Source organism: Chinchilla lanigera, unplaced genomic scaffold, assembly GCF_000276665.1.
Source record: "Chinchilla lanigera isolate Chin_1 unplaced genomic scaffold, ChiLan1.0 scaffold00051, whole genome shotgun sequence".
Taxonomy (NCBI): domain Eukaryota; kingdom Metazoa; phylum Chordata; class Mammalia; order Rodentia; family Chinchillidae; genus Chinchilla; species Chinchilla lanigera.
Window position 1 is genome coordinate 7173014 of NW_004955452.1, and position 18135 is coordinate 7191148.

The 18135-nt window shown below is 39.6% G+C and overlaps 1 protein-coding gene across 6 annotated transcripts in view; it reads right to left on the minus strand.

The window, feature by feature from the left end:
• Positions 1-18135, minus strand: part of Eya3 (EYA transcriptional coactivator and phosphatase 3) — a 125125-nt gene that overhangs the window by 24252 nt on the left and 82738 nt on the right. For all 6 annotated transcript variants that reach the window (XM_013519541.1, XM_005394940.2, XM_005394937.2 and 3 more), the window contains 5 exons: positions 13091-13176; positions 8483-8666; positions 6464-6603; positions 2751-2834; positions 518-607 (listed from right to left, as the gene is read on the minus strand). In XM_013519541.1, coding sequence (XP_013374995.1) covers positions 518-607; positions 2751-2834; positions 6464-6603; positions 8483-8666; positions 13091-13176 — 584 coding nt within the window. The remainder of the gene's footprint in view (positions 1-517; positions 608-2750; positions 2835-6463; positions 6604-8482; positions 8667-13090; positions 13177-18135) is intronic.

The following is an 18135-nucleotide window of genomic DNA, read 5'->3' on the forward strand; positions in this document are numbered from 1 at the left end:
TTTTCTCCGGTACCAGGAACCAAACTCACGACCTTGCGCTTGCCAGGCAGGCGCTTATGCCACTGAGCTATATCCCCAGCCCCGAACCAAGAGACTTTTAAAGTAAAACTGAAAAACGGTTAAAACATAATTAAGTGTACAAATATTTATCATTATATATTAATCAACCCCATAGATATTTAGTATTGATTAATAAATTGGGATATTCATTTAAAATCAGTGTCTTGCCTGATGTGGTAGCATTTCCTCTAATGCTATGTCACTTCCAAATAAGCTAACAAAAATCAGATTTTTGAGCCAATAAAATTGAGGGCCAGAACTAAGACTGTTACTGCACCAAGTCACTATTTCTTCAAGAGGCTTTGTACGCCTATGGCTGCTAGACTATATTTCCTTACCTTGTTTAACCAAGCTTCTCTATCCCTACCCTGTCTACCAGGTATCTTCTATATAAGCACAAGCTCCAAACACTGAACAAAACATCTCACTGAATCACAAAACAATTTAAAATGCTTACCTCTAAGTCGTTGAAAAACAGATGTGTATCAGCCACTTCAAAAATCATTTCTTCCATTGTTAAACCTGAGCCAATCACTACTGTTGGGTCCTGGAAGGCAATAAGAGAAAAAAATGGGTTGGCTTCATACTTATAGAACTGGTTCTAAGGGATACAGCTCAGTGGCACAGTGCCTACCTGGCAAGCACAAGGTCCTGAGTTCAATTCCTGGTACCAAACAAACAAAAGACAGTTGACCAGAACTGGTTCTATTTCCAAATATTTCAAAATTGAGGTCAATACAGGCCCAAAATATTTAAAAACAATACAGGTTCACAATATTAATTTCAGGGGCTGGGGATTTAGCTCAGCGGCAAAAGCGCCTGCCTAGCAAGCGCAAGGTCGTGAGTTCGGTTCCCGGTACCGGAGAAAAACAAAAAAAAAAAAACAAAAACAATATTAATTTCAAATATTATTAATGAAACGTCATTAATATTTGTAAGAATCTGAGATTGTTAAAGAGATTATGGACAGTTAAAAATTTCAAAACAACAGTTTCTAGAAACTATTATTGTCATCAAAGGGGATTTATTTTAAATAATACATTTTAAAAATGAACCTGCTGTTTTACAGTTAAAAAAAAAAAATCATATCATTCTCCTCAAAAAATAATCCACTTAATGTTTTTGGAAATTCCCTTGTTCAGAGGAAATTCTAATTCTGGCTAAAATATTGCTATCATAATATGCATTGTCTCCTGGTATCCTTACCACATACACAGTATAACAACAGACAGCTGATAATCTCAACAGCCAGGACAGGAAGGACTAAAGAGTCAAAATATCTGCAGGAAAACCAATGCAAATTTCTTTAAAATGAACCATCAGTATTTTACTTAGAAACTGAAACGTTTTTATAAACATCTTAGTAATATAGTTTACGTCAGCTGGCCAGCGTAGACAGTAAAAGCCTGCGGAAAGTACTCTTAACAGAAATATCAGTGGCATTGCAAAACAACTTACAGCAGTGAGATGCAAAGGCAGTAGATATTTTTATAAAATTTACTTGCAGAATCTGAAAAACCCAAACTTGGAGATCATTTAGTGTAGAAATACCAGTTCGAATCTTCTCAAAACAGCTCATTTTTTGCTACTGATGTTTAGAGTAAGATGAAACGGATTAAATTTTGTTTGGTGAATTTAGTTTCAAAAAGCGTATGTTATAGTTTAGCTCTAGAATGTGCCTCAAAACTCTCATGCTCGGAAGGGCTTCGGGTCACAGGGCCACTGTCCTCTTCAGGAGACTCCTCTGCTAAGGGGCTGAGCAGCGCAGGGTACTGGGGGGCCTGGGCCTGTGACCTGGAAGGGTGAGTCTCTCTCCTCTCCGCTTCCTGACCGCCATGATTTGAAGTTTTCCTCCACCACAGCCTTTCGGCATCCTGCCTTGGAGCCAGCCAACTATGGACTGAATCCCCTACAAACCGTATGACAAGTAAATCACTCTTTTAAGTTCTAGGTGTCAGGTTTTGTGTTTTAGCAATAAGGAAAGTGACAAAAACAGCATATAATCTACTTTAGAATATTTCACCTATTTACATCTAACATATATATATTGCATTTACACTATTAAAAGAGACTTAATCCCAGCACTCTGGGAGGTGGAGGTAGGAAGATTCCAAGTTTGAGTCCCAGGTGGCCAACTCAGTGAATAAGACCCCATCTCAAAATTTAAAAAGGGCTGGGTATGGTGGTGCATGCCTGTAATCCCAGCACTCAGGAGGCTGAGGCAGGAGGATCGTTTTAAGTTCAAGGCCAGCCTGGGCTACAAAGTGAGCTCAAGGTCAGCTTGAATTGCACAGTGAGACCCTTTCTCAAAAACAAACCAAAAAACAAAATTAAAAAGGGCTGAGGTTTGTAGCTCAGTGCAAAGGCCCTGGAAAAAAAAGTGACTTAAACTTTAAGGAATCAGTTTTTGAACATGAACCTAAGACTTGCTCTGTTTTGAGACTTACTCCTCAATCTTTAAACTTTGTAACATGCGATGAACAATTTTAGCTCTCAGCCCTGGTCCCAGGTCTGGTCTATACATTCACCATCAACTGTACTTGATCCTGTGCCCTGCCTGGTGCCAGGCATCTGGTGAAGTTTTATATGGAAAGTTAAAAGCGAACAGGGTAAGACAGAGGTGGCAGAGAAAACTTTTTTTTTTTCTTATTAGAAGAGGGATAGTTATAACAAAGGAATATTCAAATTACCTTGCCATACTTCTGGGCATAGGATCCAGTAAGAAGAGAATGGAAGATGATGATGGTTTCATCCAAGTCCCACAGAAAAACCCGCTGAGGGAAGAAAATATTTAAAAAGAAGTATACTGAATACCTTCCAATGACAATGAAATGAAATAGAACAGAAGAAAAACTGGAAAATTCACAAATATGTAGGGAAGAAATAATACAATCTTAACCAATAGTGGACGTCAAAGAGAAATCACAAGTGAGATCAGAAAATATCTTGAAATGAATGAAAATATAAACAACATACTAAAACATAGGCTATAGTGAAAATAGTACTAATGGAGTTATAACTATAAATGCATACATTAAAAAAGAAGACAGAGTGTTGGGAGATGTACCTCAGTTGGGAAATATGTGCTTTGCATAAGCAAGGCCACGGATTCAATCCTCAGGGCCAAAAAGAAGAAAGATCTCAAATCTATAACTACATAAACCTAACGTGAGGGGCTGGGGATTTAGCTCAGAGGCACAGCACTTGACCGGCAAGCGCAAGGTCGTGAGTTCGATTCCCGGTACCAGAAACAAACAAACAAACAAACAAAAATAGAAGTATAAACCTAACGCGAGCAGAAGAAAACAAGTAAAAGTTAAAGCATGGATAATTAAAACAGAAAATAGGAAATAGTACCAAAAAGTCAGTGAAACCAACAGTTCTTTGAAAATTATCTATGAAACTGACAACCTTTAGCGAGAGTGACTGGGGGGGGGGGAACTCACGTTACTAAAGTCAGAAATCAAGTGGAGACATCCCTACTAATTTTATAGACATACAAAGGATTTTAAGCAAAATTATGAACAGTTACATGTCAATAAATTGGATAATCCAGATGTCAAATTTCCAGAAATATACAACACAAAGTAATTATACCAAATACATAAGTAAGTAAGAATTAATACCAATCTTTCCAGGCACAATAATGCATATCTGTCATCCTAGCTACTCAGAGTTGCAAGTTTGAGGCCAGTCTGGGGAACACGAGATCTTGTTTTAAAATAAAAAGGGATTGGGCCAGGGATATAGCTCAGTGGCATAGTGCCTGCCTGGGAAGCACAAGGTCCTGAGTTCGATTCCTAGCACCAAAAACAAACAAACAAATAAATAGGGCTGGGGATTTAGCTCAGCGGCACAGCATCTGCCTGGCAAGCACAAGGTCGTGAATTCGATTCCCGGTACCAGAAAACAACAACAAAATAAATTAAAAAAAAATAGAAGACTACTTTCTTGCACTTGAAAACTTTGATATACAAATGAATAAATAAATAGGGATAGGGATGTAGCCCAGTGGTAGAGTACTCATATAGCATGTACCCCGGTACAGATGGAAAAATCCCCAAAAACCCAAAACCCTACCAATCTTTCCTAATCCCCCTCCCCCAACTGAAGAAGAATACTTGTTTTTTCTGGCACTGAGGATCAAGCCCAAGGCCACAGTGAGCTACAGTGATCTCAGCAGAAACCTACTGAGATCACTGTAGAGACAGGGTCTTGCTGTGTTCATTAAGTTGCCCAGGCTAGACTCAAATTTATGATCCTCTTGCCTCAGCCTCCCAGAGTACTGGGATTACAGGTGTGCACCACCATGCCTGGCAGGAGAGTACTTCTTAGTTCATGCGTAGAGGTCGGTATTACCCTGATACCAAAGAATATATAGGATTCACACTTCTTAATTTCAAAACTTACTGTAGCATTTCAGTAATCAAAACAGTGTGGTACTCGCATAAGACCAGACATAAGGACCAATAGAATAGAGTTGAGTCTAGAAATAAATGCCCACAAATATGGTTTATCAATTTTTGTCAAGGGTTCCAAAATCATCCAAAAGGGAAAGAAACTTTTTGTTTGTTTGTTTTTGCGGTCCTGGAGATCGAACTTAGGACTTCACACATGTGAGGTAAGTACTCTACTACTGAGCTACACTCCCAGATCAAGAAGGTCTTTTCAGCAAATGGTGCTGGGAAACCTGGATATCCATAACCAAAAGTACAAAGTTAGACCTTACCATGTATACAAAATTGCCTTAAAATGAATCAAAGGCCTAAATTTAACAACGATTAAAATCTTACAAGGAAACAGATGAAAATAGTGTTCAAAGTAGTATTCACAACAGCCAAAAGGTGAACAACCCCAAATATCCTTGAACAGATGAATGGCATGAATGTGGCGCGCACACACACACACACACACACACACAGTTATTCAGCCAGTGAAAGGAATGAAATTCTGACATAGGCTAACATGGATAAGCACTGAAAAATATTATTCATCGTAAGTAAAATAAGCCTGACATAAAGGGACAAATTTGTATGATTCCACTTATTTGGGTTATCTAGAATAGGCAAATTCATAGCAGCAGAAAGTAGAATGATAGTTGCCATAGACTGGGAAAAGGGAAATACAGGAAATTATGGCTTTATAGGTGCAGGATTTTTGTTTAGAACATGAAAAAATTCTCAAAACATACAGTGGTGATGTTACATAATATTGTGAAAAAATACACATACACACACACACACACACACACACACTGAATTGTATGCTTAAAATGTTAAAATTTATTTATTTATTTAATGCTATATGTATTTAACTACAATTTAAAAAATGAGTCCTCAGTTTTTCCCAAGAAATCTGTAAGAACTTTTTTTTTTGTCTTTTTGAGACAGGGTCTCACTATGCAGCTCAGGTGGGCCTTGAGCTCACTTTGTAGCCCAGGCTGGTCTCGAACTTGCAACGATCCTCCTGCCTTAGCTGGGATTACAGGTGTGCACCATCACACCCAGCCTCTGAAAGAACTTTCTTCTTTTATTCTGACCCACCATTTCAATTTACTTATGTCTAAGAGCATCTATCAATAGATTTCTTTTATTAAACAATTACATTATGAAAAATTTAGAAAATTAAAGGATAACATCAAAACCCCCCATTAATAGAATTCTTTATGTCTTTTTTTTTTTTTTTTCCCCTGTCTTTTTTTGAGACAGGGTCTCGCTGTGCAGTTCAGGCTGGCCTTGAGCTCACTTTGTAGCCCAAGCTGGTCTCGAACTCACAACGATCCCCCTGCCTCAGCCTCCCGAGTGCTGAGATTACAGGAGTGCGCCATCATGCCCAGCTTTTTTATGTCTTTCTAGTCTCACTAATACAGAAGTCAACTGTATGTCTATAGAAAATTCTGATAGTGTTTACAGCACAGAGTACAAACCAGTATCAATCTGAAGTTACCAGATCTACTTGTGTGTCTCAGAGCTGTGAACCGAAAGCATGCTAGTTCGCTCATTTCCCTTTTCGATTTCTAAACACAGAACAGTATGACATCACTTGTAGCTCCCTCTGCGTTTTGAATAAGAGCAGTGTTCTTCCTATTCCCTGGAACACAGAGGACAGTTTGTTCTTTGCCTTAAAAAGTTACTTGGCTACCTACATTCAGCAAAGCCTCCTCAGTGCTTTGGTGAAAAGCATCTGAAAGAGATATGGCAAGTTACAAACATGGAGAAAATTTCTTAGTTTTTCTTTTTACTTAGCTAATTCAGTCTCTTCTGCTTAGAAAGCAAAGGGCATACAACATAGATGCGCATTACCTCTATGAGTTTCAGACATACATTTGATAAACTTAAGAAGTGAAAAAACCTCCAACAACAAAAACCCAAAATAGGTAACTCAAAAGAATTTCTTCCCATACTTCCAATTCACTGTCCTGGGAAGAACTGGCATCAGCTTTCCTCTTGCCCCGGTTCTTGCCAGTCATGTTTTTCCTGGACTGATCATCAGCATCTTTACTTGGTGTGGTCTGGGATAAGGATGGGCTTGTAGAAGGGTCTCCTGGAAAGGAAAAGCAAGACATACTGCAGCAGTCACAGGCTATGAAATCCAGGGCAGGAAGACAGTCAGCAAATTCTGTCCCTGTGAGTTATTATGCATGGATCAAGTTTAGAAAACTAAATTTCATGTAAGCAATTTGGAAAAGTAAATCTAAGCACTGAGCATCACCAGTGTGGCTAAAGCCCCTTTTGAAAAACCTTCCTTTTGGGATAGGGTCTTGTTAAGTTCCATGGGCTGGCTTTAAACTTGGGATCTTTTGCCTCAGTCTCCTGAGCGCATCATGCCTGGGTTCAAGTGATCCTCTTGTCTCAGCCTCCCAAGCAGCTTGCACTACCACCATGTGCTATCACATCTGGCTTATGAAGTTGTTTTGTTAAAAACAAAGAAACAAACACGCCCGAACAACCCAAATTTGTTCAAGCTTCTAGAAAAAGGTCTGTCAAGTTGGCACAGCAGACATTATAGGGCAGGTAATTTTTTTGTTAAGGGGAATGTCTTGTGTATAGTAAGACATTTAATGAAACAGTATGCTTATCCTCTACTCATTAGGTACAAGTAGCATCTCCTACCCAGACAACCAAATAATGCTTCCATACACTGCCAATATCCCTCCCCCGGAGGCAAAATTACCTTTAGTTGAAAACCACTACACTAAATCCAAATTTACTAAAAAATGCAATAAAAACCCTGTAAAGACATAACCAGCAAAATTTAGACTGGGAAATATTGTAGGGTAGACAATCCAGTTTCTTCAACAAATAAATTGAAAGGGGAAAAAAAAAAGAGATGGAGGATTTACAGGTGAAGGGATATAAAACACAAAATATAAACTCCCTAATCACAATGTATAGGCCAATTTAGGATCCAATTTTTCCCTTCAAATTTTCTATTTATTCATTGATTTTTTGAGGCAGAGTCTTGCTATGCATCATCAATGAAAATTAATTGCTTTTCTTTATTTTTTTTCTTTTTTGAGTCAGGGTCTCACTATGCAGTTCAGGCTGGCCTTGAGTTCACTTTGTAGCCCAGGCTGGCCTCGAACTTGCAATGATCCTCCTGCCTCAGGCTCCCGAGTGCTGGGATTACAGGCACGAGCCACCATGTCTGGCTTTAACTGCTTTTCTTTCTTTCTTTTTTTTTTTCCCAGCTTTTTTTTCTTTTCTTTTTCTTTTTTTTTCTTCCTGGTACTGGGAATCAAACTCACGACCTTGTGCCGCTGAGCTAAATCCCCAGCCCCTTTAATTGCTTTTCTTAAGCAACATGATACGATAACCAACCACTAAGTTTTTATTGAATAGACATATATAAAAAAAGTATGTGTTACATGTTTATTAAATTTGTATATAAAGCATTTATGTGAAAAGTTTTTAACCTGGACATCATAAATGTATCTCAGACCTGCGAATCTCCTGAAATTATACGTTAAATTTTATGTATTTCTTTGGAGAAAAAGGACCATAGCTTTCCTCAGAATCTTAACAGGATTCAAGATATAGAAAGAAGGCTTATTCTGAGGCTCTAGCAGGAGCGCTAAAATATGCCCAAACTAAAATTAGAGTCCTCAAATTTTTATAAAATATGCCCAAATTCAGGGGTTCCCTGTCACGGGCACGTTAAAGCTAAGGGAAGGCAGGACAGGGGCCAGAAATATAGTCTTTTCACTGTTAGTACTTTCCTGTTCTCAGCATCAGGCAGACTGTCAGCTACCAGTGACCCATAGCCTGCTTCCAAAGTTTAAATGCCCCTTCCCTGAGGGGAAGCAAACAGAATAGTGATAGTTACAGTGATTTACACCAGGACAAAATCACCTTCACCACCACCTGACAACACCAGCTGGATGAAGTGCCTTTACACCAGTTTTGTGCGCTGTGGTACTTACCAGAGGAAAGTCTCTGTGCTGCTGGTGCAGGTACCATGACACTAGGCTTCTCTGCCTGGTAGGTGGTAGCTGCTAGTGTGGAATTCTCAGCATCACTGTTAGCCTGGCCAGTGACTCCAAAGCTGGAGCTGGGGTAGCAGGCCTGGTATTGGTTCTGACCAAGAATAGTATAGGTGGGATAGTCCTGTAGGCCAAAGGGAATAAGGGAGGAAAAGAACTCTTAGAGGATGCCTTCTTTTCTCCCTCTTATTCATAATTATTTTCTTAAATCATTAGTTTGACTTATTAATTACCTATTTAGTTGTCTCCCAATGAAACCAATATGGCCAAAATGCATTGTGTAAAAACTTGAGACCAGAGGAGATGCTTCAGCATGGGGAGAAGCCTGAGAGGAAGGGCTGGCCCGAGGGTACACTCATACACATACATACAATCTTCTCTTCCCTTAACAGTTCTTCCTCGCACCCCCAATTTTCACGCACCAAGTTCCTTGTGAGGATTTTTTTTCATTTTTGTGAGACAGGGTTTCACTATGCAGTTTAAGATGGCCTTGAATTCACTTTGCAGCCCAGGCTGGCTTTGAACTTGCAGCGATCCTCCTGCCTCAGAATGCTGGGAACACAGGCATGCGCCACCTTGCCTGGCTTTGCACCGAGTTTCTAAACAAACTTCTGCCTAGAATTTTTGAAGGAAAGCTTCTATTCTTTAATAAATTTATAAATCACTGCTCTAGATGGTAGTACTTCTAAGGGCAAATGAACTTAAAACAAAGAAGCACATCTCCTACGTTAAAATTTCTTAGAATGGACACCGATATTCATATTAACCTCTCCCTCCCCCCACGGGATTGAACTTAGGGCTTGTACACGTTAGCCAAGCACTCTACCCTGAATTACATCTCCAGCCCTATTTTTTTTTAAATCAAGTTTTCTTAAAAGATGAAGTTTCTTTAAAATATTCAGAAGAAACTTCTCTTTCTTTCTTTTTTTTTTTTCCGGTACTGGGAATCCAACTCTCTACCTCGCGCTTGCCAGGCAGGTGCTGTGCTGCTGAGCTAAATCCCCAGCCCTGAGAAGAAACTTTTCATAAGCACATATAAACCAAAACTTACCAAATTATACAATCTAAATCTGTGCAGTTTTTTAATATGACAATTATATCTTAATAGAGCTATAAAATAAAATAGAATATGATACACAGATCAGATATACACCTTTAAAAAAGTTCCACTGACACTGAGTGACAAGCAGGAAGCAGGAAGACACTAGCTGCCAGATCAAATCTTTGTACAACCATTGAGCACCTATTATAAATCAAATACAATTATGTGTGTGTGCGTGCACTTGTGCATGAGCAGGACACAGGAATACTAAAGAAAAGAGTAAGTCACTTCAGCAGAGCTCAAGTTGAAAATACAGCAGGAAAGAAGACAAAAAAATTCCAATGAAAACAAACAAACAAGCAAACCAAAAAACCCAAAACATATTTCCAACAAATTTGTAATAAATTATATGTTAGATGAGTGAAACACAGAGGAAGACAACTGTCACTGTGGGCTGTAACGGTGAGAGTGCTTCTTGAGATTAAGACATATGGGAGGCATCACGGTTTAGATCTAAAATATCCCCCCAAAGTCTCATATTCAGAGGCGGGGCCTGGCTGGAAGGGGCAGGTCCCTGGGGGGTAACAGGTTCTAAGCGTGTCTGATCGTTCTCAGCGGCTCCCTTTTCTCTCCGCTTCATGGTGCTATGCAGTGAACAGCTTTCCTCTGCCATGCTGTTCCTGCCTTGGAGCTGGGTGACCATGTACTGAATCTACTGTAATTGTGAGTTGAACTAACCTCAAGATACAGGTGTTGGGTATTTTGTCCCAGCAACTAGAAAGTGACTAATACAGAAGGCAAGAACACAAACAGGCCCTGCAAAGGTTTTATTAAAGGGCCATAGATGTTGAGTCTGGTTAAAACAATGGATTCTCATAGGTCTGAGTGACTGGTCAGTATGGTTTACATACTTTAGGCAATACTGTATAGCTTGTACGGGTTAGGAGACGGGGGCAGAAATGTGAAAGGTATTCAGGTGAATGACCTGAGAAAATGTGGCATTATATGCTGGGGTATGGTGGTGCACACCTGTGATTCCAGCACTGTGGGAGGCTGAGGCAAAAAGATTGCAAGTTCAAACCCAGCTGAGGCAACTTTCCAAGATACTGTGTGGGGGAGGGGCTGGAGATGTAGTTCAGTGTGAAGGCCCTGGTTCAATCCCCAGTGACACACACACACACACACAGAGGCACGCTCACACACACGTATATCGGGTCTGGTTTTATACTTGATGAACTTAAGAGAACTAGCAGGAAATTAAAGAAAAAGTATCCCTCAATCATCTTAAAGCCTGTAAACATCACGAGGTCAAGATCAGAGTCTTCATCTTAGAGACTCTAAATAGACACTGTGGTGGGAGGGGCTGGGGATTTAGCTCAGCGGCAAAAGCGCCTGCCTGGCAAGCGCAAGGTCGTGAGTTCAGTTCCCGGTACCGGAGAAAAACCAAAAAAAAAAAAAAAAAAAAAAAACAAGACACTGTGGTGATGGTTAAACATAACCTGAGATTGAAGTTATTATGACGTGGAAAAACTAAATAGAGACTGTCCATGTCAGAAGACAGGACCAAAAAGAAGAAACATGAATGGGAAAAGAGAAAGTCCTTAGAAGAGTGCTAGGTACAAAGGTAGGACCTCAGTAAGTATTTGTGGACTAAAAGAAAGAACAAATACAAGTATAGTAAAACACAGAAAATGAACAAGAATAGTAATGTTAACTGCAGCTAGAATGAAAGATCTATGGAGACGGTGATAACACTAATTGCTCCACAGAAACATAACACACAAAAACAAAAAACTCTATTAAACCACACCACTGAACAAATGGACTTAACATATATTTACAGAGTGTTTTGTCCAACAACAACAGAATACACATTTTTCTCAACAGCCCACAGCACTTTTTCCAAAATAGACCACATCTTAGGTCATAAAAGAGGCTTAAGTAAATACAAAAGAATTGAAATAATCCCCCACATGCTGTTGGGCCATAGCAGAATGAAGCTAGAAATCAACAGAAAAAAAGCCACAGAACTATGCAAACACATGGAGATTAACATATTGTTGAATAAGCAATGGATCCCAATAGAAATCAAAAAAGAAATAAAAAAGTTTGTAGAATCAAATGACAATGGAGGCACAACATACCAAAGTCTATGCGACACAGTGAAAGCAGTTCCCCGAGGGAAGGCTATAGTTCTAATGCACCCATAAAAAGAACAGAGTGATAACCATATGCAATACATTAACCATTTTAATTTCCTACTATCTTGTTTTGTTTGTTTGTTTTTTGTTTTTCTTCTGGTACTAGGAATTGAACTCACGACCTTGCACTTGCCAGGCAGGCGCTGTGCCGCTGAGCTAAATCCCCAGCCCCTTTGCTTTGAAATTCTGTATCATTGTTTATATTGTTTTTCTCTCTTTAAAATAAAAAAAGAAAAAGAAGAAAAAAAAGAATAGAGTGACCAAACAAATAATCTAAGATGCACCTAAAGGTCCTAGAAAGATAAGAACAATCCAAATGTGAAACTTGCAGAAGGAAAGAAATTATAAAGGTCAGAGCTAAAATTAATGAAATTGAGACTAAAAAAACAAATCAAAGGATCAATGAATCAAAGAAGTGGTTCTTTGAAAGATAGGAAGATATCTGGAGATGAGGGGACAGGAGGGAGGGAGAGAAGGGGAAGTAAAAAGGATCAAGATTTGCTATGTATATGTACCAATCCTCCTCAATAAATGTATTCACTATGTATTGTAAAGATATGATTTTTTCAAATGACAGAAAAAAAACCAGAACCCCTCTTCCCCCAAAAAACACTCCTCTAAAACACTGAGAATGTTACTAACGATGTTTTTGTTTGGTTTTGATAGTGAGAACGGAAGCCAGAGCCTTTGCATATTCCCAACCTCTTTTACTTTAAGGGAGGGTCTTGCTAAGTGACTAAATTGCCAGCTGGACGTGAACTTGTGACTGTCCTGCCTCAGCCTTCCACAATGCTAGGATTTTAGGTGTGCCACCATGCCCAACTTGTACCTAGAGTTCTTCTAAGCAGTTAATGTAACAGTGATCAAGACCAGATCACAAAGAATTTACAAAGGAATGAGGAATTTAAAGTGGACGTAATATTTAGTCATTCCACAAATTTTTTAGGAATGCTGCTGATATGGGTGTCAGGCACTTTTCTAAGCTCTGGGAATATATAAGTGAACAAAATAGAAAAATAAAACTGTAACCTTTATGTAGCTTATGTTCTAGTAGGGGCAGAGTAGAGGGTAGAAAGAAATATAGCAGCTAGGCTGGCAGACAAAGCCATATTCCAATGAGGCTTAGCAAGGAACAAGAGAAACTGGATGGCAGTCTGAGAAGCCATCCAGGGTCCCAGTTCTGAGGGTATCCAGAAAAATGGCGCACAGTCACACCATTCCTGACTGTTTCTTAGAGGACCATGGGAAGAAGACAGCAAGGTAGATAAACCAAGTCAAACAGGGTAAACACGAGAAGCACTGTACCTGGTTAGAGATGCTGGCGACTGCTGCTGCTGGAATATTGGCAATTGTGGAGGAAGTGGAGATCAGGCTGGCATTCGTGCTTGAAGCTACAGGATGGAATGGATTAAGAAACGTTAACTAAAAATACTATGTAAAAGGCTGGAAGACAGTGAAAATATATTATCCTAAGTGAACGTATCTACAAGGAGATAAAGAACACTGATAACGGAAACAAACAGTCGTTTGCTTTTTGCATGCCATGCCTCCTCAGTTTTGACTTGCTTAGAAACAAATACTTTAAAAATCTCTGTTTCAACTTGAGTCTTTAACTCTTATTCAAGTCCTAGAAGGATAATGCTACTAATGAAATCAGAACTACACTAAACCATTCCATTCCACCTTCTCTAGAAACTGAAAAATGACTCACCTGCAGTGTGACCTACTGACGCCCAACAGAGCAACTGGTAAACCCTACTCTGTGTTACTGATTATCACTTGCCCCAAATTATCCCCTTCCTGATACAACCTAAGCACTTTGAGAAAAAGTTAGTTCTTCAAGTTCTAAAGTGCTTGGAATTACTTCTTGGGCTCTTTATATATAATAGATTATTAATGGATAACAACACCATGATCTAGCACAGCAGTGGTGAACCTATGGCTGTTTGTATCACTGAAAGCTCTAAAAGGTTTGCCATCACTGATCCAGTGTTTATCAATGAACATGCAAAAACACAAAAACTCAGAAAATATTAAATATATTCTGGTCAGGTAAAAATGTATGTATAGCTACATTAGCTGCCTGCCTTGAGATGAAGAACCTGAATTAAGTTTTTATCCTTCAATCACAGATTCCACCAAGGTTTTACCCCAAACACCAGTGACTAGTAAATACTGCAAGGGTTTTTTTCAGGTGGGCAAAGTAACTAATGTTACGAGGTACTAGTTTTGAACTCCTCTCTTATCATAAACACACTAGACACAGCTTCTACTATAGTCATATGCACCCAGAGGGCTCCCCAGCAGATAGACCTGTTTACCAACAAAGCCCTCCCCGGGTAAAGGCATTAAGAAAACCTCTATTAAGACCAGAACTGGAGAAAACAATACAGCAGAGAGTTCACTGATCAAAATGAAAAAGAGTGGTTTCCTCCTTTTGCCCAGTAGTGCTCTGCTTAGAAGACAGTTTAAGCGGGGTGTGGTGACAGGAGGCTGAGGCAGGAGGATTGCCGCCAGTTCGAGACCAGCCTGGGCTACAAAGTGAGCTCAAGGCCAGCCTGAACTGCATAGCGAGACCCTGTCTTAAAAAGAAAAAAAAGAAGACAGTTTAGAAGAAATTAAGGTCAGTTACTGCTACTGCTGCAAGTTCTGGTTGGAACAATGAAGAGTTTGACTTCTTCAGAGGCACAAAGCTAGTGGTAGCTAATCAAGGTGACAATTTGGATCTCCAAATTATTTATCCAATGCTTTTCCTCAGAGCCAGTGGCTGACCTGGGGATCAGATTTCCTGACTACCCAGGCAGTATCAGAGGACTCTTAAGAAATTACTTTTTTTAATTTTTTTTTTTTTTTGGTTTTGGTTTTTCTCTGGTACCGGGAACCGAACTCACGACCTTGCACTTGCCAGGCAGGCGCTTTTGCCGCTAAGCTAAATTCCCAGCCCCAAGAAATTACTTTTTTAAATACAACTAAATGAAATAGATTTTATAACCTTACAATATGTTTTTCCTCATCAGTATTCACCATCTTTTCTACTGTGACTTAACCCATTTTTTTCCTGAGGAGGAAATACCCAAGAAATGAGAGTACATAGGGTAGGTGACTCTGTAAGCAGTTCTGTTTTGAGATACTGTCACTATGTAGTTCAGGCTGGCCTCGAACTTGTGGCCATCCTCCTGCCTCAACCTCTCTACAGGTGTGTGCCACCATACCTGGGTTTAATGATTCTTGTGGGAAAAGCTTTTGACTAGTTTTTAGACTGTCTTCCTAAACAGCCTGCAACTAAACAGACTGAACAGAGGTGACTTAAGATGGGAGTAAAAGTAAAGAACTTCCTTATCTTTTCTAGCAAAGCCCATTTCTAGATCAATTTTCCATTGACCCTGGATCTGGTATATGCTCCCTTTTCTTCAGTATTTTAATTCTGTTCAATCTTCCCAGTAATTTACTAGTGGCTAGAGGTTCAACTCTGTTATATCTGATTTCTATATACTGGGGGGGGGGGGCGGATATGTACCCTAAGTGGCTTTACAAATTTAACAATCTTCAAACCACTTACTCAATTGGGATGGTGGTAAAAAGCACACTTTATACAAACAATTAGTCATGCACCCCATTATCCCTGATTGGAAGTTTAATGAATTGATTAGCTAGTTGTTAACTGTCTGAGTTTTAAATAAGTACAACTAATTGCAAATTTCTCTCACCAATATGGCTTAAGGAATTTTGGCCTAATAACCTAGAAAATCCACAGAGCTCAATAGTTCAGTAATATTTCTTTCTGCAACTCAACCAAAACTTTTTTGAGACAGGGTCTTGCTATGCAGTTCAGACCAGCCTTGAGCTCACTTTGTAGCCCAGGCTGGTCTCGAACTGGCGGCAATCCTCTTGCCTCAGCCTCCCGAGTGCTGGGATTATAGGCACCACCACGCCCGGTTCTTAGAAAATTGTTTTTTTGTTTTGTTTTTTTTTTGGTACCTGGAATCAAACTCAGGACCTTGCGCTTGCCAGGCAGGCACTTGTGTCACTGAGCTACATCCCCAGCCCAATCAAAGCCTTTCTAACACACATCCTTCATTTATTCAGCAAAACAGTAAGTATATCAAGATCTACTGTGTGTCTAGAAAGTGTTCCAGACATTGAAAATTAGAAGACTAAGCAAGACAAAATACCTGACCTCATGGAATTTAAATTCTAGTGAGGGAAATAAGTCAATAATTAAGTAAGTAATATTTTTTAGGCTCCTGTAACTATCACTGAGCCGAAGTTAAACCTGCCTAAAAATATACATGAACATAGTTTACCTTACTTCACCTACAACTATGACTAAAAGCCAAGATTTTTTTTAAAAAGTGCTACCATTCTGCATATACGTGCAGGTCTCAAAAACAATATTCCATTGCAGATTTAAAAAAAAAAAAAGCGGCAGCAATGAAACATCTAACAAAAAGTACAAATTTACAGAATCAAATAAAATTCAACTGGCAGTTCATTACGTATGTAAAGGTTGTTAGATCTCTAAAGGACAATGACGTGGCCAACTGTTTTTGGACGATCCTCATTCCTGTTCTGACCATGGAGCTATGAAATCACTGACAAGACAGTGTTTGTAAGAGCCATGCCCTCCTAGTCAACCTAATATTGTCAACTTATAGAAATAACTATGGACACAGTGACTTCTAGTCAAAGAAAAATACATAAATGGAAAATGAGTAACTTTACAATGGAGAAACTCACAACACAACTACTTCAGTCAGATGATCAAGGCAGCATCCACCCTCAGAAATTGGCTGGACAGTATGCATACCACACACGATGTGATACAAAAAGACCTTTTACCTCTGTGATCTTCATGAGAAAGACATCAGACAAATTCCAGTGGAAGAGTATCTCACAATATACCTGACTAGTACTGCTCAAAACTGCCTAGGTCACCAAGAACAGGGACAGCGTGAGAAACTAACACCCAGAGGAGCCTAAAGAGATCTGACAACTAAATCTCACGTATCCTAGATGGGATCCTGGAACAGAAAAAGGACATCAGGCAAAAGCTAAAGAAATCTGAATAAACAACTGACTTAGCTAATAACATGAACATAGCTCCATTCATTCTTTTTTTTTGTTTTTGTTTTTTTGAGACAGGGTCTCACTCTTGAGTTCAGGCTGGCCCTGAGCTCTCTTTGTAGCCCAGGCTGGTCTCGAACTTGCAGTGATCCTCTTGCTTCAGCCTCCGGAGTGCTGGGATTACAGGCGTGCGCCACCATGCCCAGCTGGTCCAAATGGTGACAAAGGTGACACAGTACTTTAAGATGTTAATAACAGGGAAACTTCATAGGACATATGAGAGGATATGTGAGAAATCTATATGCTTGGAGAAATTTTTTTGTCTTTTTTGTTTTTCTTCTGGTACCAGGAATCAAACTCATGACCTTACGCTTGCCAGGCAGGCGCTGTGCCTCTGAGCTAAATCCCCAGCTCCTTTTTTTGTCTTTTTTGAGACACAGTCTCATTATGCAGTTCAGGCTGGCCTTGCACTCAGTTTGTAGCACAGGCTGGTTTCAAACTTGCAACGATCCTCAGCCTCCCGGGTGCTGGGATTACAGGCATGCACTACCATACCTGGCTCGAGGAATCTATATGCTGTCTGCTCAATTTTTCTTTAAACTTTTTTTTGGGGGGGTACTGGAAATCGAACTCGGGACCTTGCGCTTGCCAGGCAGGCGCTTGTACCACTGAGCTATATCCCCAACCCTCAATTTTTCTGTAACCCTAAAAAACAATATGCTAAAAAATAAAGTGTGTGTGTGTGTGTGTGTGTGTGTGTATATATATATATATTTTTTTGGTATCGGGAATCGAACTCATGACCTCAGGCTTGCCAGGCAAGCACTTATGCCACTGAGCTACATCCCTGAAAAATAAAGTATATTAATTAAAATAAAGTATATTAATAAAGTATATTAATTAAAAACAAAACTTTTTGCTCATTGAAAGTATAAGGCTCCAATCAGATGGACCCGACTCTCCCAGTCCCTAGCGTGCTTGCCAGCAGAAGAAGCACTACTCTCAGCAGGGAATTCAGCTCAGCACCAAAGCTGTTACAGGCAAGCATAGGATGCTGTAATGAAGATAATATAGGAAAAGGAATTTTGGGACATCTGGAGATACCTGAAAAAAGTAAAACAGACCTTCAAGGACTCTACTACTCACTGAGGTGCAAGATAGCCAGAGAACTTTGACCACAGATGTTTATTAAAATCTTCCTGACTAATGTCCCTTGCCTTCTTTCCATCCCTATAAAAGGGGCATACTTCCCTCTGTTCCTTCCAGAAAGGTTTTTCACTTTCAGC